Source organism: Pezoporus flaviventris, unplaced genomic scaffold (assembly GCF_033815535.1).
Source record: "Pezoporus flaviventris isolate CSIRO_AGI_PZ_B2104156 unplaced genomic scaffold, CSIRO_AGI_Pfla_v1 ptg000097l, whole genome shotgun sequence".
In the NCBI taxonomy this organism is placed as follows: Eukaryota; Metazoa; Chordata; class Aves; order Psittaciformes; family Psittacidae; genus Pezoporus; species Pezoporus flaviventris.
Window position 1 is genome coordinate 3,916,359 of NW_026892645.1, and position 21,820 is coordinate 3,938,178.

General features: G+C 45.3%; 1 protein-coding gene across 12 annotated transcripts in view; it reads left to right on the plus strand.

Annotated features, from left to right (window-relative positions):
* MVB12B (multivesicular body subunit 12B) overlaps positions 1 to 21,820 on the plus strand; it is a 65,635-nt gene that overhangs the window by 27,624 nt on the left and 16,191 nt on the right. For all 12 annotated transcript variants that reach the window (XM_061476688.1, XM_061476682.1, XM_061476684.1 and 9 more), the window contains one exon: positions 3,431 to 3,528. In XM_061476688.1, coding sequence (XP_061332672.1) covers positions 3,431 to 3,528 — 98 coding nt within the window. The remainder of the gene's footprint in view (positions 1 to 3,430; positions 3,529 to 21,820) is intronic.

Genomic DNA, 21,820 nt, shown 5'->3' on the forward strand with positions numbered 1-21,820 from the left:
CTCTGATAAAGATAGAGGAGCAAAGGCAGTCAGAATCTGGAATCTCAGAATGAGCCCTTCAGGATGCCAAATGTCCATGTGCATTTGTAGTCCCAGTGTATTTGTAGTGTCTTAAATACTATCTTTTGGTATTGCCTGAGCATATCCTTGCTTTGCAGAGCAGGGAAGAGATTGTTGTGCTCACAGGTGAGTAGTTGGTGAAGGGTTAAAGTAGTAATTGTTTAAATCTTTTAGGCTTTCCTCCCAGTTCTGTGATAATTTGATGAAGAACTTCACCCTAATTAAATATTCAAATTAGGAATAAGTGTCAATATGGCTTCCCATTGCCTGGAATGATGATTAATTGTATTCAAAACTCTAGTGGCCGCTGTAATCTAACCCAAACCGTTGTTCTTGATTATTTGTGCAACACATTTACCATGTTTTTGTTTTAAAATTTAAACTAGTAATTGATTTGCCATATGCCGCAGAGCTGCACATACTTTCACGATATGTGTTTAGGAACTTGGGGACTTTGTAATTGGGATTTTCTTGCTTTTCAGTGGCAGCCTCTCTGGTTTTTTTGTCTTCTACAATGCAGAATGATTTGGCTTTCACAACACATAAGGAAAATGCATTATGCACTCAACTTAGTTATATTGATCCTGGCCAAAGTTTGCATTAATTTGAAATAAGTTAGACTTTGTTTCCTGGTTTTTCCCTACAATGTCATGCGTTTTAAAACAAAAAGAGGCGAGCTGATCTCCTTCCAGCAGTCGCTGCCCTCCGTCTTGTGGTCTTGCAGCTAAATGTTCTTGGAGAGACCTGGCTCTTCTCGGAGCAGCTCCATGGGAGCGATGAAATGCCCGTTTGTCTTACCTTGGAAATGGAAAGTGGCCATGGATGGGGGGCCCTTGTTTCCAAACACCCTCATAAGCCCATGTTCAGACCCTGGTGCTGGCAGGCCAGTGTTGGCAGCAGCTGAATGGGCAGTTCTGCTTGCAATAGGTTGCAGGAGTGAAAGCAGTGTTACTGCACCCACTCACAGTTACCTCTTAATAGCGATATGTCTGAAGTGGAGAGCAAACAGGATACCCTGTGGAATCAGGCAGCAATAAGTCATCTTCTGCTGCCGTATTCACCAGTGTGTGGTCAGCATCCCTCAGATGGCGAGTGATTCATTTTAATTACATATGTGGAACGTGTGCTCCACTTCAGCATATGGCACTTGTGAACCTGGTGCTCATGTGAGCTGCCAGGCATGCTGGTACTGACTGGGGACTTGGTTCACAAAGTCTTTTGGAAGCTAAGGGTTCAGAGCTGGGAAAGCTGCCGCATCATGGAGCTGATGGCTCCTCTGCAGTGCTTCCACATCACCCACCATGAACCCTGCGGAACGGTCCTGTGACTGGAGGGATGCTCATCACCTCCCTCGCAGCCTGTGCTGGCCCAGAGGGAAGAGGGGCAGCCTCACCTGCAGTGGGAGCTGGTGGAAACCTCTAAAATACTCTGCTCAGAAATGTGCCTTTCAAGTGGATCTGCTTTGTTTACTTCCCAAACAATTCCTGCTGTTTTGTTTGGGGTGAAGAAAGTCCCCTGGACGAGCAAGAGAAATTCAAAAGTCTTCCCATTAGCTGTATTGGTGCCTCGGAAAGTATTTTTGGATACTGCTATTAAAAACCAAATGAAAAGCGTGTAATGCCCACAGGCAGTGGTCCTCTGTTTTAAAGTGTGTTCATGACAAACCTGCCTCTGCTCGCAACGAGTCTCATATGGATTGTGTTTTAAACAGCAAACCGTTAGCCAAATTCAGAACTATTTTCACACCATCTTTTTTTGGTTAGAAGGAGCTTTGGGAAGCACAAGCAAATTGAAACTCGTATTTGCTTTCTCTTATTTTATCCGTGCTGTTCACCATCAGTTGCATCGAGGGCTAAAAATACGTGGTTCTTCACAAAATGTGTCCAGGTTGTTAAAGGCAGATAATTTCCAGATGATTTGCTCGATAGATAAAACCTGCTAGCTAAGAATGTGTATTTGATGGAGGATATGCAGGGCCCTGTTTCACAGATACGGTGTGTTGGAGAGGACACAAAGGCCACCTTGTTTTCCTGGCAGGGGAACGATGCTAAGGGCCTTGCTGTGTCCCGTAGCTCTCCTCATGTGAAATGGAATCTGCTGTTCCTTTAGGAAGAGGGAGCATCTTCATTACATATGGCAATGTGGTCCAGAAGATTAATGATAATGTATAAAAATTCACTGGGATCAGCATTAGAAAAGTACATATTTGAATTAAACGGGAAAAGCCCGAATCTCTCATCAAAGCATAGAAATCTGTGGGCTATCAGCAACTGATGACTAGCAAAAAGTCTGCTCTCATGGCAGACTTCTCGCAGCTCCATTGCTGGCTGGGCAGCCACACTGGCTGTACAGGGAGAGCAGGGTGATGGGAGAGGGAGAACTGCGTCCACTGCATTGAGCAGCCTCACTGGTGCTATACCAAGCCCCAGAGCTCCCGAGTACCTGATGAGAGCAGGGCATTGCCTCTGCCCTCCCATCCCACATGGGGGGAAGGTCACCCACCTTATATTCTAGTCTCTGTCCAGGCTTGCTGGGTGTTGTATTTTCCCCTTAATAAGCCCTGAGCCACTGAAAATGGTTTCAGCTTCACTTCCATGAGCTTCATTTTTTTCCTATTTATAGGAAAGTTTAATGGAAGATGTAAAAATATCTCCCTGATGCAGGAATGCTGGGCAGAGCTCTGCTGCAGCCGGGGAGGTGATGAGTGAAGTTTGGCTTCCCTTTCCTCTGGGGCTGGTGTAGGGGAGCTCAGCTCATCACCCCCTGCCTTGGGGAGCATGGGAGCCTGCATCTAGCATTGGGTAGGTCTAGAGCAGGGTTTGGTCATCAAGAGAGTTTCAAAGATCCTATTTACAAATGTACTCAGAAGTTTTTGGCTCTTGATGTTAGTGCTTTCTGCCTTGAAGGAGACTCAGTTGAGTCCTGCAGGGTTTTCAGGCACTCTCTAGGCCTTCTGTTGAGACTTGTGCTTGCAGAGGAGAGGCCATGCAATCTGTCCATGGGTGCCAGCTCACAAGGATCTGCTGTGTCCTGTTGGAGAGTGGATGGCTGCCTCTGTAGTGCTTCGGTTAGTCAGCTGGGTCTGGTGTTTGGTGGGGCAAAGCAGGCTTGTGATGGGGTGTATTCAGTCTTGCTCACAGCTGGACTGATGAGGAGGTAAAGCAGCTCAACCACCACTTGGTTATAATGGCTGTATCGCCATCTCAGTCTCCCCCTGACATTTAGTGCCCACTCCAGGTTTTGGAAGCAGTGTTAAGGGTGATGTTTATTGCTTAACCTGACTGGAATCATTGGGGAAGAGCGAGCTGGCAGCAGCAGCACTTTCTGCTCTGTGATAACATCCTGTCCATTTCCCATCTCTCTCCCTCAGGCATATCTCGCTGACGCTCCCTGCCAGCTTTCGAGGGAAAAGTCACAGCACTCGCCTGGACTTGGAGCACCAGCACTCGAATTTGTACGCCATATCAGGTAAGATGCGCACGCGGTGCTTTCTCTGCTGCTCTGTGGAATCAGGAGTGGCACCCAGTAAAGCAGCCCTGCTTGTACAAACAGCTGGGTGTGTGGTACCCAGGAAACTTACACCCAGCTTTGTCAGTGCTGTTTAAGCATTGAGGGCAGAGGGATCGCAGAATGTGCTCAAACACACGTCACTGGCGCAGCAGACATTACTGACCACTGGGGAGATCACAGCCTTGGGTAGCGATGCTGCTGCCTATGGAGGTGCTCAGTGAGAGCTCTGATGGAAAGCAACACTGATACAAACTTTGCTCCTCATGTTGGTCATGGTCATCACAGGTGAGTCACAAGAGACCACGTCTCTGCCCATTTCACAGGAAGCTTTGTCCTTCCTAGCAAGGATGAGTTTCCTACACAGTCTGCTCTGCTACACTCAATATACTCATTAAAAACAGATGGGATCTTGTTCCCATTTCTATATTCTGAACACTGCACTGCATAGTTTTGTTTCCCTGGTATTAGGGCAAATTTGAACATAGATGTTCAGATTTGAATGGGTGTCTGTATTATTTTTAAGAAGCATGTGCTTGCAGATGCACACTTGGTCTCTAGCTGCAACTTTCTCTCTGTTCACCCTTCCAGGCTAGTACACAAGTGCTAGAGCTAGTGATAGTTTCCAGATGTCAATGTGGAAAATAACTGCCTGCTTTTATTTTTAACTAGTACTAGTCTGCAGGGAAAACGTGTGTTTAAATAGAGTGGTGAGGAACAAGCCCATTCCTTTACCCTTGCAGGTAACTTCTTACTGTGCTTCAGGACTATGCAGTGGGTTCAGTTCGGAGCTGAGGCCTCTAGAGCAGTCCTGCCTCTTGGTGCTGGCTTTCTTGAAGGAGGAGTAAGCTAAAAAGGGAGGTAACCCGATTCCCAAGGCCCAGGAAGGAATGCCTTTGGGAATGAGACAGGGATGCTTTACAGAGATTGTACCTCATGGAGTCTGTCACTGCTGGATGTGCCGAGAACTATGTGGTCTGGAAGCTATTCATAACCCACAGCAAAAGGACTTATGGTTCTGTAAGCTGAAGACAAGTGGTTAGGTGCAGCTGTGGTGCAGCAGCACATTTCACCTGCCTCCTCTCCTGTGGGGCCAGCTCAGAGACTGGGTCTCAGCTGAGCAGCACTGGGGTGCAAGAGTTTTCCTTAGAATTCTTTTTTTTTGGAGTAATATTACACCTGAACAAATAGTGTGCTAGGCAGGGTAGAATCACACTTAGCCACAGTTTTCTCTTTGTTACGTCCTTTTGCAAGAGGAGGAAAATACTGGCTTTAAACCTGACTCTGTGAAAACATCATGAAAGTGCAGTCCCTTCATCTGGCTGAAGGAGATTTTCAGGACAGTTTGGAAACCCAGGAAAAGCAGCAGTGGATTCAGTGGGCTGTACAATAAATAGGCAGTGCTGGTGCATAATCAGGGAAGAGAAGATGGCAAAAATGTGCCATTCACAGGTTCTTGCTATTAATAGTGAGTGACACTTCTAACATGGGAACATGGCATTAATTCATGTACCATAATCAAAGGGTTATTTAAAAGGTAATCTCTGACTGAAACAGCAGCTTCGGGTTCCTAAATAGATGGAATATAACAATTGCATAATTCTTGTCAGTACTCGTTTTTCTTGTTACTCCTCTGCTCTAATAGATTTAGAAATGTAAGAGAAGGCATGTTCTTGTGTTCACATGAGACAGTCCTGCATGGAGGACAGAAAGCATCCAACAGCGAGGCACAGCTCTGCAGGAGTGTTACTGAGGGTGACCCTGCTCTAAGACTACCCATGGGCTGCCTCTGCTTGCAGTGCCGCCTGGGACAATGACCTGGTTTGCAAAGAACCTGAGTACTTAACGAGACAATTATAGGCACAGCACAACTCGGGCCTGCAAAACCAGGCAAGGCATTCGTCCTCCATGTTCATGGTCAGAGTATATAACTCTCTCTTTTTCCACCTCAGCTGCACGTTCTCCGCCAGACACATTACACAAGTTGTTGTGCATACATGAGCCATAATGGCTATTACAGCTGCAAACCGTTTCTGAAGAAAGGGCCTTGTCATATGAAACATCCTGTGCGTTGGCAGGGATCTTCGTGCATAACTCCTGACCGCTGCTGCCTTCTCAGCAGCTGTGATGAGGTGCTGTGACAATCCCCTTTGTGCGCTTCGATGCTGCGGAGGTAGATGAGCCTCCAGGCGCGCTGTGGAAACCATGCCGAAGTTTCCTGTTAGGTGGGGTGTAGTTTGCGGCCGGTCCGTTTTAGCTGTGCCGCAGTGCGAGCGCCTTGCTGCAGTGCCATGGCAACGGGAAATTGATGAACGCGCTTCCACCGGCGGCCCTAATTGCTCTGCCGGGATGCGGTTTGCCACGGTGGGGTCCCAGCTGCAGCGTGCTGCGGGGCCCATGGGGACGATGGGGACGTGTGGAAGGTGAGCAGGCGAGGTGACACAGGGCTGCGATGGGCACAGGACTTCCCTCTGGTCCTGCCTCTTGCTGGACAGGCCTGCGGGCTCCCTCTCTTGGCTCTTAGCAAAATGGAAGGCTTCCTGGAGCAGGGAAACAAAAGCTGTGATGAAGGGTCTCCTGTCTTCCAGTTTTGCAGTCTGATCTCTTGTGGTGAGGATGGGATGGGCTGTTTAGGGAGGGAGGGCTGGGAAGGAGCATAGGGACACCAAAGTTTTTCTCAGTAGTCAGTGAAAGCAACACTTTCCAGCTTGGGTTCAGCCTGTTTATGAAAGGTGAAATAGATACTGGCTGTTGAATCTGTATCTCAAAATGCATTTTAGCAGAAATTGCCATATCCCCACTGGGGCTGTCCTGTTACTCCTTGAGGCATGTAATGCACTTTTATCACCATGCTAGAGTTGAGAAAAAATGATCCTGAAAGTAGTAATTACAATTTTTAACCAGCCTTTTGTCATTTCTAGTCTTGGCAATGAGACATTGGGGTGACCAGAAAGGCAGGGAGACTCCTCTTGGTACAGTGAATTAATGAGTAGCTCTTTGACAGGGTGCATTTAGGAAAGCATTGCCCAGACCTTGCAGTGGGAGCCTGCCACGTGCTGTTGCAGCACTGCCAGCATCATCCTCCTGGCCTGGCAGACTCCCTGCTCCTACCCTGTGCCATGGATCCAAGACCAAAAGGCAGAATTACTTCTAAGCTGATCTGCAGAAGGTCTCTGGGTGATGCGGGGAGCATGGTGCTGAGGAGCTGACAGGTTTAATATGCATGTTCGAACTGGCAGCTGCTGGAAGAAGAATGCCTTGCTCCAGACAGACCTGTCGACAGACACTGCTCAGTATTTCACAGCATAGTCTTTCTTCATGGCCTTCAGCTTAATTAAGATGTTGTTGTGACTGCATACTGCCTTCATTTCAGACTTAAGCATCTTCTGGCTGCATATTGCTTTGGCTTATCGGAGCCACAAGGACAGTGAGAGAGAGAGGGAGCCCTCTCAGGCAGCCACAGATAATAACGTACAGGGAAAAATCCTGAATGAAGTGAAAAATTATTTATAATAATGGTACTCAAATGGAAGGGAAATAAGTCACTCTAAGGGTATATAAATTTTTATGATAGTGTATAAACAGCCATAGCTTGCCTTGTCTCCCATCTATCCCTGCAGAGAATGAGGGCAACATCTAGCATAAAGAAAAATATAATAAGAAAACGAAGAAATGAATGGGAAGAGCTGGAGGATTGATCACTCAGTGTATTTGTATATCCTGATGTAAAAGGTGCTGCTGACAGGTGGCCAGGTTTCTTCCGTATAAAACCATGTGTGTGCTGTCAGGGCGGTGTGAGCAGCCTTGTTTCGATTGATGAATTGCCTGCTTTCTTGATTAAACCTTCCGTCACTTAAGAAACAAAAAGCCTGTGTTTGGATGGCAGAGTGGGACATGTCAAAAAAATCTGTCTGCTTTACCTTTGTGCAGATGTTGGGCACAGACTGTAACATGTATTATTAAAATGAATGTGGCATTTACTGTGCATTATTTCTTTCCTGGGAGAAGGGACCTGTAAATTATATGCTAATAATAAGCTTTAACCCTTTCAGAAACCAAGAGATTTAGGAGTGCAGGTATTCCTGCAGGCCTCACTAATTGGATGGGCTCTAACACCACTGTAGCTCTCTCTGAAGTTAATAAACAGTGTGTTTCAGACCAGTATGCTGATGCCTCTTGGGGATCCTGCCTCCCATAAGTTTTCTGCCATGGAAGTGCCACTGAAACGTAAACCTTTTGAATTACAAAATCTTCCATCAAAAGCCCCCTCCAGATTCTGATTACAGGGGAGATCTGTCTCCTGCCTGGGGCTGAGCAGGACCTCCTCAGCAGGAGGCACAGCCTACACCAGCACCAGCTCTAACCTTTGATTGCACTTCCAGATTCCCTTCAGGCTGCCAGTTTGAGACGTGCTCAACCTGCTCGTCTCAGGAAAAGAGTTAGGGATGGAAAAAAAGGCTTAAATCACCTTGCAGAGCACATAGCAGGATGTGGTGTTTAAAAATGAGGTACTGAGCGTCTCAGCTGTGGTTTCTGGGGACACTCAGGCTGGTCCAAGCTGTGGGCTTTGGTGGCTGAAGTCAGGTGGGCAAAGCCATGGCTTTGTGTGTGACTCTGCACGATGCTGAGCAAGGTTGTCTTGTTTGGGGTTTTTTTCCCCCCTGAAATTTTACTGTAGCCATCTTCAGCATCATATTGCAGATAGACCTGTTTGGTTGTAGCATACAAATTTATGTCATTTAAATATAGGACAGTCAGTACTTGTACCTTCTCTTGACCTGTTGTCAGACTGTCAAGACAGAAATCGCATTGCATGGAGTCTGTCAGATAGTACTGCGCAACCCCATCAGGATGTGTGCACAAAGTAGTTAAAGCCTCTTTGTACCAATTTTCTGCATGAAACAAGTGTATGAACTTCCAGATACTACTACAGCTGTCATCATAGAGCCAGACTGAGCTTCAGTCATTTAAACCTATCTCTGAGGATTTTAGTTCTAGCAGAAATTGGGAGATAACAAGATGATCAGAGTTACCCTTGGAAGGGACTGAGTTTCATTTTTTGAATACTTAAATATGGAAATTGTGCTGAAAAAGCAACAGAACAAAAGCAGAATGTGCTTTGATGGATGTTGTTTGATAGCATTTTCAAATAATACTTGCCAGCTGGCAGCCCAAAGTAATTAAAACATTTGTGCAAGGAATAGTTAAAGGAGGAAATAGTTGATGTTGATGATGAGATGTCATCCATAAGTTCAGTACCTGAAGTCATGTTAATCCATAGAAATAAACCAGTATCTGGAAGCATATATTATTTGTATTATATAAAAGTTAACTGAATCCTTTCTTTACGTTCAGACTGTCTGTGATTATGGCTGCAGTTTTGCTGACACTGAACTGAAGGAGAAGGTTTTCATTCTCTTTCAAAGAAAAAAGGCCGTGTCCTTTGGGTAGGAGCTTAGATGTCACATCCAGAAACAAGCCACGTGCTTTATCTACTGATAAAGCAATGTTCCTGTTTGTGTACAAGGCTGTAATAGTTGCCATTCATTTGCTTAGGAGTGGCGGGCATCAAAGCAGTTACTTGATGCAGCAGTGCGTTTGCGTGTATTTCTTATCTTTAAAAGTACTATTTTATACTGGTTTGTGATTGTCTTTAACCACATTATCAACACAGTTACTTGTGTGAAGTATTTTTCCCAGAGAAACTGGGCTGAGCACCAAGGAAGGGAAGCACAGCCAGCTGCCAGCTTGGTGTTGGCTGGCACATTTACCATAAATGAGGATGCTTTCGTGGGCAGCTTTTGCAGGTGTCGCTTTCTCCCCATCTCTAATTTGTTTATGTTGGAATCATGCACTGATGTTACCTTAAATTTACCTTAAATGTAACTATTTACTAAAATGCTTGTTTATTTTTATGTTTTATAGATGAATATTTCATTTATTTAGCTTGTTAAGGCACTTTCCAGAAAGGTCAAATGCACTTCATAGTCTGATTGGGTAGCAGGATGGTTTGTTGTGGTATCTGTTGGGCTTATTCAGCCTGGAGAAGAGAGACCTTACGGCAGTTCCCAGTACCTAAAGAGGCTACATGAAAGCTGGAGAGGGCCTTTTTGCAAGGGCCTGTAGGGCCAGGACAAGGAGGAATGGCTTTAACCTGACAGAGGGGAGATTGAGATGAGCTCTTAGGCAGAGGCTCTTCCCTGTGAGGGTGCTGAAGCGCTGGCACAGGGTGCCCAGAGAAGCTGTGGCTGCCCCATCCCTGGCAGTGCTCAAGGCCAGGTTGGACACAGGGGCTTGGAGCAAGCTGCTCTAGTGGAAGGTGTCCTTGCCTGTGGCAGGGGTTGGGACTGGATGAGCTTTAAGGTCCCTTCAAATCCAAACCATTCTGTGATCTGATGGATGGCAGGTAGTGACTTGGAGCAGGCAAGCCGAAGCAGTTGCTATTGTGAAGCGGGACAGTCAGGCTGTGGTTGTACAAGGGGATGTTTGCAAGCGTAGTTTCCAGGCAGAGGTGGCTCTGCCAGGTCACCCAGGCAGGATTCCCTGGCAGGCGGCTGTTGTGCAGTGGCAGGAGACCCTGGGCCAGGTCCCTGCAGGGCTGGGGGCTCAGTCCAGTGGTGAAGGCAAGATGAGCCAGGGTCCATCCACCACACAGCACTGGGAGGAAGGGATGCTCCTCTAGGAAACGCAGGGAGGTTTGATGTTCATTCCACACAGGTTTATAGTCCAGATCTCTGGAGGCAGCAGAGAGTGGAAACTGATGTTAATGATCTGGAAAAACATCAAAGCAGTGAATTCCTGAAGAGGAAACTGAGTTGCTTTTCTGTATTGGATAATGCAGAGCTTGGCAGGGGGGAGCTGTAATTTGTCTGGGTAGCTTTGTTGGAAGCATTTATTTCGCACTCTGCTCTTATGGCAGCAGTTTGCTTCCAGATCCCTCTTTCCTTTCTGGAGCTCAGTCGATTTGCTCAATGTGGCTGAGTTTGGCTCCGGAGCTTGGCCTGAGCCCTGCGGTAGTTGGGCTGGCTGGGGTGGGTGCTGGCAGCTTTGGTGTCCCATTGCTCAGCAGTTGATTTGGGAATGCTTTGTTGCATATTCCCCCCCCCCCCCGTTTATTTTAGTCCATTTCTTTTTAATCATAGTTTTAAAAATCCATTTTTTTTTCTTTTAAATGACAAAAGTTTCTTTCAGAGGACTTTCTCGATTAAGAAATGGAAGAAAAATTAAAGATTTTGTTACATTTCGTTGTGTGCACGTCAGCTTCTTTCCTGTGGCAAAATGTCAGGTTATCTATGCCACAGCTGCCACTTACTTCTCTCCAATGTACGTTTTCTTTTAAAAGATACTGTATCTTTTATCTGGGTGTAATGAGGACAGACGTTTTAATCAGGGGTTAGTCATTTATTTTTGCAAACTGTTGTTTTGCTTCATCATTTTTGCAGGTAATTAAATGGTTCACTTGGCACAGTGTGCCTGCTTTATTAAAACAGGTAACTCTGAAAAAAAGGAAGATGCTATTTTGTGGATCAGTGCACAAGAATTGCTTTTATCTTCATCTTCCAGCATAGTTTCTGGTGGTTTTGTGATACCCTCTTGTATTCAAGTGTATGTTGAAGTGTTTCAGTACACCCTGCTCTCTAGAGGGGGAGGCCCTGTGCTCCATTTTACTGTCGATCCCGATTCCCACGTGTATGTTCTTTGCTCAAGAATAGAAGCGGAACTAAATTTATGTTTTGTGACACTGAATTTTAATCAGGATGGTCCAAAACCAGACAAGTTGTGACACCAGCTTTATTCTGCATTGAAACCTCTTTACCGAGGCTGAGATTAAAGTCAGCCTGTTCTTTACCTATTGCAATTTCCAGTCTTTGGACTAAGGGACCCAGATAATCTTTGAAATATAAAAGGCTCTATTAATATCCAACAGTTCAGAGAGACTGAAGTCTCAAGTAAAATGCTGCAGCTGCATATTTCAGAAAGGGAAATTCGAGTGTTACTTAATACTATATTTAAGGTATTTCTTGTTAAACTAGCTCATCTGTGGTACACAGGTTCTTTGCATGCTCACTGCGATGTGCTGCGCCACGTTATCAATGCTGTGCTCGGTCCAGTGGTGAAAGATGAAGCCATGAGTTCTTCCCCCTGTGTAATTTCTCAGACATGTGATTTTTCTGATTAACCTGGTGTCGTCTGAAGTGGCATTCTTTATCTTCATCATCTCACTCTGCATACTGGTACAAAGCCGCGGGCCGGCACGGACAGCCCTGCTGTAATCTACCACACATACAGGCTTTTTCTCAGATCACACATCACCTTCCGAGGAGGCTGCTTGTTGATCTCTGTTGAGAGGATTATCCTACTACCCCGAAGCCTTGAATTATGTATGAGCAGGTGTACCCGTGGCATGGGCGGTGGCGAAGGCATTGACACCAGCAGCTCTGAGCCGGGCGCATTGGAAAGCCGCCTGATGCTGGAGGAAGGATGTATGGAGAGGGAGGGTGATGCTGGAGGGGACCCTGCCGATGATGTGGAGCCAGGTCGGGGCAGGGTGCAGCTCTGCCCTCGCTCCACATTCCCTGCAGCAGTTGTTGGAGCAGGGCTGCTGGATGAGGATGAGCTGGTGGGACTCGCACTGCTGCTTGCGGAGCACAACCTCTGGGGCGGGCTGTGCTGTATTTGTTTTGCTTTTCTAAGTGCCATAGTTTAATTCTTTTTTTAAATAGGAAGCTGCTCTGTGGTTTGGATATTTAAACAGTTATTAACCGAATGACAATTAACAGATTGCATAGACAGATTTTCTTTTCAAAACCTCTGAAATTGAGTACAGTTTGCAAAACTATCACGGCATAGTAATGACAATGAATTTTGATTTCCCGGAACTGATATTAGACTCCTTATTAAACTATGTGCATCTGCTTTTAATTTACTCCAAATAATTGGAAAATGCAATGAAGCTTTCCAATTAAAGCACGGCTTTATGCTGTTTAATAATACCCCCATAATATTATAGCTTATGAAGTGACAGGTGAGTTGGTGTATGAATAAAACATAAAGGCAGCAATAAGGGACAGAAAACCGGAGACAGTTGTTGGGGATTTTAAATGCTGGATGTAATTTGCATATATTAATCTCTTCTTTTCAGCCTTATCAGGCATTCTTCAGTATTTGAAGTTAAAATAGCATTGACAGGCGGGAGTACGCTTAGTTTTTTCAAGGATTTATTACTTGTATAATTTCTGATCTTTAATAAGCAGATATGACTGATCCTCATAGTTCTATAGAAATCGGTTAATTGTTCCAGATGGCGTGTACTGATTATGCAAAATTACTTTTCACACCATTTTTTTTTTCTGATGGAGTTTGGAGTAAAATTAAATTTTTTATAGCCTTCTTATCATGCTGTTTTACAGTGGTTTTTGCACAGAAGTTGAATTTAATCTACTATATTACATTGACCAGCAGAGTTATTCTAATGTAGCATTCTGTGATTTGACAAAGAATAATAGAACACATTGCTCATTGTTCGTTACTGTGCTGCTAATAAAAAGGAGTTCTAGTGCAGAAAACCAGGCTGTTATTTATGAAGAATGCTTAATTTGCACAGTTAAAAATGCAAAACTGTTACAATGAGATGTTCTCTCTTTTGGATAGAAGACTTGGGCAGAACAAATGAAAATAGTCTTGTTGCTACAGATTTCATCTAAAAAGGAAGGATTTTTTTTTAATGACTGATGTGGGCTAGGCTCTGTTTTATTGGGAGGAGCAGTCATCCAGGCAGCACGTTCCGACTGCGATCAGGAGGTGTCACTGGTGTTTTCCCTGATTATCGTCACCCGGATATCTCAATGGTGTAATTTCATAATTGAAAACATTTATAAAGGTTGTTGGGCTTCATTTATCTAATGAAAAGCTGTTTATACCAAATAAACCACACATAAAGCCCTCTTGCTAATGAGTTTATTGCGATTCATTTTGGCGGTGACTCGGTGGTTGGAGGCGGCATCCTGCTGCGTTGCTGTCCTGGTTGTGCCATGGTGAGTCCTGGTGGCAGGTATGCCATGGGCAGGGGTTCCCAATGCTGCCCTTGGTCTTGCCATGAGTCTGTCCAGGAGTAACGTTAGGCCCTGATTTTGGTGTTGTGTGTGTGCTGTGCCACGTCAGGGGCTTCTTTGAAAAGCAAACCAGCAAATGTTTAAAGAATGACCTTTTGGTTAATGGAATTTATAATCTCCAATTCAATTAGAAATGTGGGGATACAGTAAATGGACTTTTATAAAGAGTGCTTATTTTTAACTCAATAGAAAAAAAGGCAAGTAATTAACTCAGTCATTAGAAAGCTCGAAATTTCTCCCATCTCCTGTGGAACTAGGAAATTGTTTTGTGTATACTCTTATATATATACGAATAATATATATGGAGACAACTAATGGCATAAATCAGAAATGATTAGAAAATGTTTGTTCTAATGAAGTAATAATTTGGTAGTAATGCTTTTCATCAGTGTAGCTTAAGGCTACATTAAGTGGACAGACTTTATATGGATTCTGTAATTTTAATCTTCAAAATGCTATCTAATGTCTCATTAAGACTTGCATATAATGTATCTTAAGTACAGTCATTAAATATAGTTTAGGGAGATTTATGTTCAGATATTGCTTAAAGATGTTTTAATAGGCCCATTTACTCTGATGATATTAATGAGCTCTTAACACATATTAAGCTTCTAAAACTAGTGGTATTCCTCTCGCAGTGAGCAAAACAACTTAGGAATTGTAAATGAATCGGATGCTCCAACAAGGCCGTTTTTCAACCGTGTCTTCAGACGCCTTCTCCAACCCATTTAGCTCCATCAGCACCGGGCTGTGTCCCAGCTCCGCTGCGCCGTGTTCCCAGAACATGTAATACCTCGGCCTCAGTGATGTCATTTGGACCTGCTCGTTGATACATCATCTCATGGGCGTTCAAGGGTGTAGCAGGGGTTGTTGTTGCTCATATAACTGCATGTGTAGTAAAGAACTGCAGGTTGAGAATAGGACAGACCTGTGTAAATATTTGCAGCGTTACACAGATGTGGTTCTCTATCTACTGAAATAAGCATACTTTAAGGAAAGAGCCAAATGAAGCCACGCTTTTAGATAAATTCAGCTTTCTGATCATCTAAAGTTAAGATGCAAGAATTATAATTATGATAATAAAAACTGTTCATTCCCCCATTGTCACTTTAGTTCCAACTTGGAAAGTTATTGCAAACAAAATGCTCTGGTTTCATCACTCAGCTCTTCTTAAAAAATCCTTCTGAGTTCAGAGACTTTTATAATTAGTAAATTGGTTTGTTAGAAGGAGATAATGGCAAATTTCTTCTTTTCATAATTGGACATTTCTTCCCTGTAGGCTAATGTATGTGCGGCACTTACATACACAATAAGCTGTGCTTTTGAAAAGCTGTAACTAGCTAATAAGTGCTGTGGTGTCATCAGAGAGTAATGGTTTGCTGATTAGCATAATTAATGACAAATGGTGGTGCGAAGCGGGCGGATTGGTTTCGCAGCTGATGGATGTGCTGCAGCCGCTGCCAAGCTGTGCCAAGGCAGCCAGGCTGGCGCTGGTGTTGGGCTCAGTACTCACCTCCAACCTGCGCTAGCACCCACCACTGCTCCCAGCACCTCTGGGAGCCCTGTGAAACCAACACCTGGCTGCTTTTGGGTGCTCCACTGTGTTGGAGGATGCTGGAGCGGGGCTTGACACTGCTCCAGACCTTGCCAGGAGCCTTGAGCCATGCACTGATGATAGAGCAGCAGCACCAGGCCATGCGTGGTCCTGCTCCTCTTCCTGGTTTTGGTCCTGGTCCTCCAAGTGCAGGAGGGATGTGCCAGGCAGGTGTCCACACTACAAAGTGAATGCATTTATCTGTGACTTGATTAATCGGGGCTAATTTGCATTTGCAAATGAGACTGATAAAAATGGAGTTACCTTTTCACCTCTAAGGGGGAGGAGGGGTTATTTCTGGGTTCTCTTTTTTTTTTAAGTGATAAGCAACTCTTTTACCAATAAGGATGAAAATACTTAATTTGCATTAGCAAAAGAAGCTAATTATTATATAGTTAATTAGCATCTGGAAATGAGGATTATCTTAATTACAAAGCACAATTTCCTTAATAGCTACAAAACTGTAAGTTTGATCTGTGTGGAGATTGGTGACTATTATTATGTAATTAGTGATCATATTAATGGTGCCGTGTATTTAGATATAATTTGCATATGCAAATGAAATTTACCTGATAGAAATATGTGGCTCCGCTAATGACTCTGAGCACTCAAAAATTAAATTGCATTAGGAGATCTGGATCCTGCGCTGCTGTGCAGATCTCCTCCTCCTCTCAGAGCATTTGGCTCTGCAGGGCCATGGCTCCATGGTCTGGCTGTTGGGAGAATGAGGAAACCTTTCCCTGTCCTTTTGGCTCCCTAGACCTTGGTGTTAGGATCAGCCTCCTGCAGATGGGTGGAATCTCATGCAGCGCAGCCATCACCCCTACCATCCTCCCCTGCAGTGACCATCTTTGGCTTTGGGTCCTTGTTGAGGCTTTTCTGGCTAGATAGGTTACATCTACGAGCGCATGTTCTGTTCATCAGTGAGCGGGAGACAGGAGTCGCATGTCCTTTGCAGGTGTGCTTGTGGTGTGTTTCTGCTTTCCATTCACTGGAGTATGGAGAGCAGGATGCTTTCAGGTCAGCTGATCCATCTTCTGTCCTCTTTTATTAGAAGCAAAAAGCTGTCTGTATGTTTAAAAGAAACCCTAAAGTACCCTAAACCAAAACCATGTTAAGAGAGGGTGCTGTGCATGCTTATCTCCCCAGGTTGCCCCGTGGAACAGATGTTGGTTGCTCAGTGCACAGCTGGACACTGCACGGTGCTGTTGCTGCTGGCCAGGGTCACAGCCATCGTTGCAAGTGTGACCACTGCCGCTGCCCAGTGACTTGGCCCCTGTCCAAGGAGGTTTTCCAGTTGGGCAGCCCCATACCCTTGCTGTGACAACCTCCCTGTCCCTGTAGTATGAAATCACACCTCCGTAGTTTTGTTAGCAAGGAAAAATCAAAGCTGTTGTAACAAAATGCAGCATGTTTCTTTAACGTCCCCTGCTCCTAACCTGCAGTACTGAAATGACTGAAATGCAGAAAATACCAGTGCTGGAAGGAAGCGGTCGTTACCCAACAGGATGTTTCTCTCATCAAGAGGGAGAAATTTACAGCCGCCGGCCGGGGAACACTGCAGCTATTGTGGGTGCTTCCTGAGATGCTTTCTGCAACTGCCTGCTCCAGCCCGAGCCCTGCCTGCGCCTCCCTGCCTCTCTGCGGCAGACAGACGGTACATGTTTAATGACTTCAAGGAGTCTGTCTGTCATTACAGCCAGAGCTGAAAGTAATTGAAAAGCGTCTGTGTTTCTCTTCAGTGCGAGCTGGAGGGGCGAGTGCCTCCACCTCACCTCCCTGTCCTCGAGCAGGACCTGTCCCAGCTCTGCACAGCCCCGCGCGAGGGCCCTGTTCTGTATCTGCTCTGGTCTAATTAATTAAGGGTTGTTGCTTGGAAGTAGCACATGCTTAGGTGTGATCTTTGAAGTTTAGTGTGGTGCGGAGACTTCAAAGGGGGCATTTTATTAAAAAATAATAAAATCAAGAGCTCCTAAACACTTGCAATTTGAAGAGCTTTGTTTGAAGTCTCTCCATGTTCTCTGGTGCTGATACAGCCGCAGCGCTGAGGTACTACTTAGCCGTCACCATGCAGTACTTAACCTTCACTTTATTTAAAAAAGAAAATAATCAAAACCAGGAGTATTCTCTCAAGTGTTTTCGTGGCTTGATCTAGCAGTAAAGAACTAATTGTGCTGTGTCGTGAGCTATGCAGGAAATGGACAGAATCAAGGCTGACAATCAAATTAGCAAAAATGAAAATGTAGTCCAGGTCTGTTTTCTTAATCAAAGAGCTTTCAGGACGAACAGGAAAGCTGTAAACCTTTCCCATCACAGAGGTTTCCTTCCACAGGCCGGGAGGCCCCTGCTCTCCTGCTCACCTCTCTGAGCATCATGTGGTTTGGTGCTGCTGCTGTTGTACTGCCTGGACGCCAGGCATGGGCTTCCATGTGGGCTATGGTACTGTTTCCTTGCTTCCCACAATGACTCCCTGGTGCAAGCTCCCACTGGGAGCTGTAGGACAAGCAGCTACCCCCAGAGCCATTGCAATGCTTTTGGGTGCTCTCCTGAGCTTGGGTTCATGCCTTGGTGTGGTGGAGCTGGAGAAGGGAAGCTGAGCCATGCACCTGGAGGCACCTCTGGGCTGGTTGTGCAGGCACAGCCCACAGTGCACATTGTTTCAGCGGAGCATTGGACCATCCTGGCCACTCTGGTCTTCCCTCGTCAGTGTGTTTGACTAACGAAGGGCTGGCAACCTGCTGATCCCCTCAGCACAGCCAGCATCGGTGGCCTCTGTGGGAGCAGCACAGATGGTGAGCCCAAGCAGCAGCCCAAACTGCAGCATGTCCTGGAAACATACTTCCCCTTATTCTATGCCTTCCCCTGCCCCTCATCCAAGGGCTCCCCTACTTGCAGGGCTGCTCTGGGTAGGCTGAAAAGGGACTGGAGAGGAGCCAGAGGAAATGGGGTCACTGTCTAATATTTGGGTACTTTATTAAATGAAGTGTGTGCATTTTGGGTGCGGTGTCTGCAGCCTGGGGCGGTTGCAGCGTTCCCCATTGCAGCCGGCTTGGCAGGAGCTCCTGGGAGGGTTTGCTTTTGTTTCCCCCCTGAGGTTTTGCTATCATTAGTGATTTGGAAATGCAGAGTGGTGGTGTTCCATCTGGGACTGGGTGCACGGTAGCACAGAGAGCACACACACATGTTTACTATTCAGTCTGCTATTTAAATTACTATGTACAGAAACAGTGAAGTAGGAGGCTTAGCTGTACATTATGAAGAGTGTGGTTTATTTTGAAAAGCTTGCATCCTTCTCTTGATGTGTTGCAGACTGTTGTAAAACATTTTTTTTTCCATACTTCTGAATGACTTTTTCCCCTTGTACTGAGATCACACAACGCGCCTGGGTTCGTGCAGGTGTCCCGTGCCATCCTCCATGCCTGGGTGCAAAGGCTCAAGTGTGCAGAGATGTTGCCAGGGTACTTGGTGGGAAGCAGATTGGTGTGAATGGGAGTCAGAGCCTTGTGCATGATGTGGGGTGTTAGGGTGGCTGTGGCAGACAGGCAGGGGCTGGGCAGGGTGTCAAGGGGGTGATGGATGTCCTGGTCCCTGCCTGACCAACCTGCCATTGCCAGGTAGCTGTGGGAGGCCTGGTGTGCTGGTTAGGCAGGAAGGGCCATGCCACTGTCAGGAGCAGCCTCACTGGGCAGGCAGGCATTGGACCTGGCAGCCTCCATGCCCTGCAAGGGCTTGGGAAGTGCCTGTTCTGTTCCTTGGAAAGCATCAGCCTAGTGCCATCACCCCTGGTTAACAGTTGTGACTGCAGAGCGGGTGTTCCCCAGGGAAGAGCCGTCTCCATCAGCTGAGGGGTGACTGTGTCCGAGTCACAGCCTCAGCCTGCACAGGGCACTTGCTACTAATGGAAAGAGCCCTCCTTGTCTTGGGGATGGGAGCACACATGGGCTGTGCTTTCTTGCATACGTGGAAATGTTGCTCAGAGGGGCCCCAAGGCTGTGCTATATGCTGGTGGGTGCCCTCGATGTCCACACAGGACAGGGGCTCGCATCACTCTCTGGTCTGCTCGCCCTCTGCCAGGTCCATACCCACTTCCAAGTGCTTCTGGTGTTAATTGAGCTAAAAATGAAGTTTTCTCAAAGCAGGTGAGCTGTGCTGGGTTTATGGTATTGCTGTAAGCTGGTTTATGAGATGTTCATCTTGGTAAAACATAAACACTCTGCTAGTGTTTTGGGTCTGGGGAAAATCTGAGGACTTGTGCAGTATTGCAGAAAGCTCTTTCTAAAATCTAAGATCATTTAAATTTTCAAGGTGGCAATAGTACATTCATTGTTGGGGTTTTTTTGTTGGTTTGGATTAGCAGTGCTCAGCTTTCAAAGTCAGGAAGGAAAGTGTTTTGCAGGGGATTTATTAATTTAAATATTTTTAATATCAACAGTTGAAAATTTAAGTGTAAAAGGCCATGCAAAAATAGCAGTAAAGGAATCCAAAGCTATAAAAGCTTATGGTGAGAATTTAGATGCAGAAGCAGCTGTTATTTCCTGGGGAGTTCAGGTATATAAACTCTTCCATGGCTGTGTATCCCCACAATAGTGGTGTGAAGAATTAGCACTCACTGCAGTATGCAAACTGAACCCGCCAAGCACTGAGGCAGCTATTCATCTATACCCAGGAGCTAAATATGACAATGTTAGCATTTTTCATTTCCCTGACGTTACCATTAATAAAGCAATGATCCAAAAGAAGCTTTGCTGAGTCTGTTCTTTATGCTTCCATCACTCACGACTAGATAATTTCACACAGGATCGTTTTTAAATTAAATGACGATAAAAGCGCTCTGCTGTCCTGTGTTCACTAGTTCATAGAAGTCTATCAAGTCATTAATGTGTCATGACAAACTGCTAGTTGGGTACAAGAGTAATTAATTATTTGCATAAATAACAGGTTGAACTTCGTGCTTTGAACCGCAATGACATGTGCGTCGCATCGTGGACATCTTGGAACCTCTTGCAGAGAGTTCATGGGGGGGGCGGAAGCCGAGCCGACGTGTGCGCTGTCGCATCCTCACCCGCTTCAAACGGGCAGGAGCTTGGCTTGAGTTTTGATGCTTTTTGTGTTCCTGCGTTCTTCATTAACGGCTGCTTCAAGAAAGCATCTGATCACTGGAGATTTCAATGAACAATTATACAGATTTTCATAATCACCATTAATCACCACATATTTTTCAAGATAATTACAGCAATTATTATTTAGATTCCTCTTTTATGTCCGCATTGTAGAAAAGAACAAGTGCTTATTACGCCGGGTAGTGTAGAGAACTACGGTCTGAAGTTCTTTGTCATCCAGAAACTCATTATGTTAGCTGATGCTGCCTGTGAAAGTTCGTCAGCGTGTTTAAATTAGGGTAGCATTGGCAGGTCTGATTATTTAAATCTGGTAGCTTTGCTAAAAATATAGTTATTCAAGAAAGATGAATTACTAATTTGACAACTGAGATTTAGTTGGAGTCTACAGCACAGAAGGCAGCATCTATCGTGTGCTTAAAGGAGGGTGACAGTACTTTTTCAGATTAAAAAGAGAATTTCTGAGCCAGCTAACAAGTTGTATTTTTAGAGCACAGTTTTGTGGCCTGCCCTTTAAAGCCTGAGAGTAAGTCTTAGTAAATTATAATGAAGAAGTAGGCACCAGTTAAAAGTTGATTGTGCTTTTCAGTGGTCCTGCACTAATGAAGGGGGTGGCGCTTCATTCCTTTCATGTACCCTTCACTTGGAGGGGTCCAGCCTCCTCCTGGCTACTGTCAGGTCTTCATGGGGACTCCATCCTTCAGGGCTTGGTTTAGGAGTGAGCTTGTCTTCCTGCTGGTGTGCTCAGAGTGGTACAAAGCAAGATCAGCTTTGCCTGCTTGTGCGAGGAGGCTTTATGTGAAACATGCAAGGGGCAAATGTTTCACAGGACTTTAACAATATTTTGAAGTCACCACCTTTTGAAAATGTTAAACCTACATGGGTTGATGTGTGAGTTTACTTATGTGGTGTGAGTGATGTTGCCAGTGGTAGTGTTGTAAAGATAGGGCCTTGCCGCCTTTTTTGTTCTGAATCAGTACACATTGCCTTTGGAAAGAGCTGTATTTGGTCCTTAACCAGCATCAAATTCTTTATCTGTTTGTGTTACTGTCTATTGGTCTCAAAGATAACACAACTAAGAGTTGAATAGCTCTTGGCCAGACTAACACCAGAACTGCAGCTCCAGGCCAGAGACTGGCTGGTAAGTCTTGATGCTGCCCATGGAAATAGTAACACCAGGCAGAACCTCAGCACAGCACTCTGCTCATCAGAGACTGCCAGGAATGCTTCAAAAGCAATGATGGGGGAAGAAAAAAGGGAGGAACCAGAGGTTGCTGCTGCTGTTTATTTACAGCACAACATCAGAACAAGGGACATGGAATTAAAAGCCTCCTACAGTTCTGGTTTCCATTTAATTTTATTATGAAATCAACTGGCTGCTGTAAAAGGCAGTTGCGCACTGTCTCATGGTGCACAGCAGGAGCGATGGC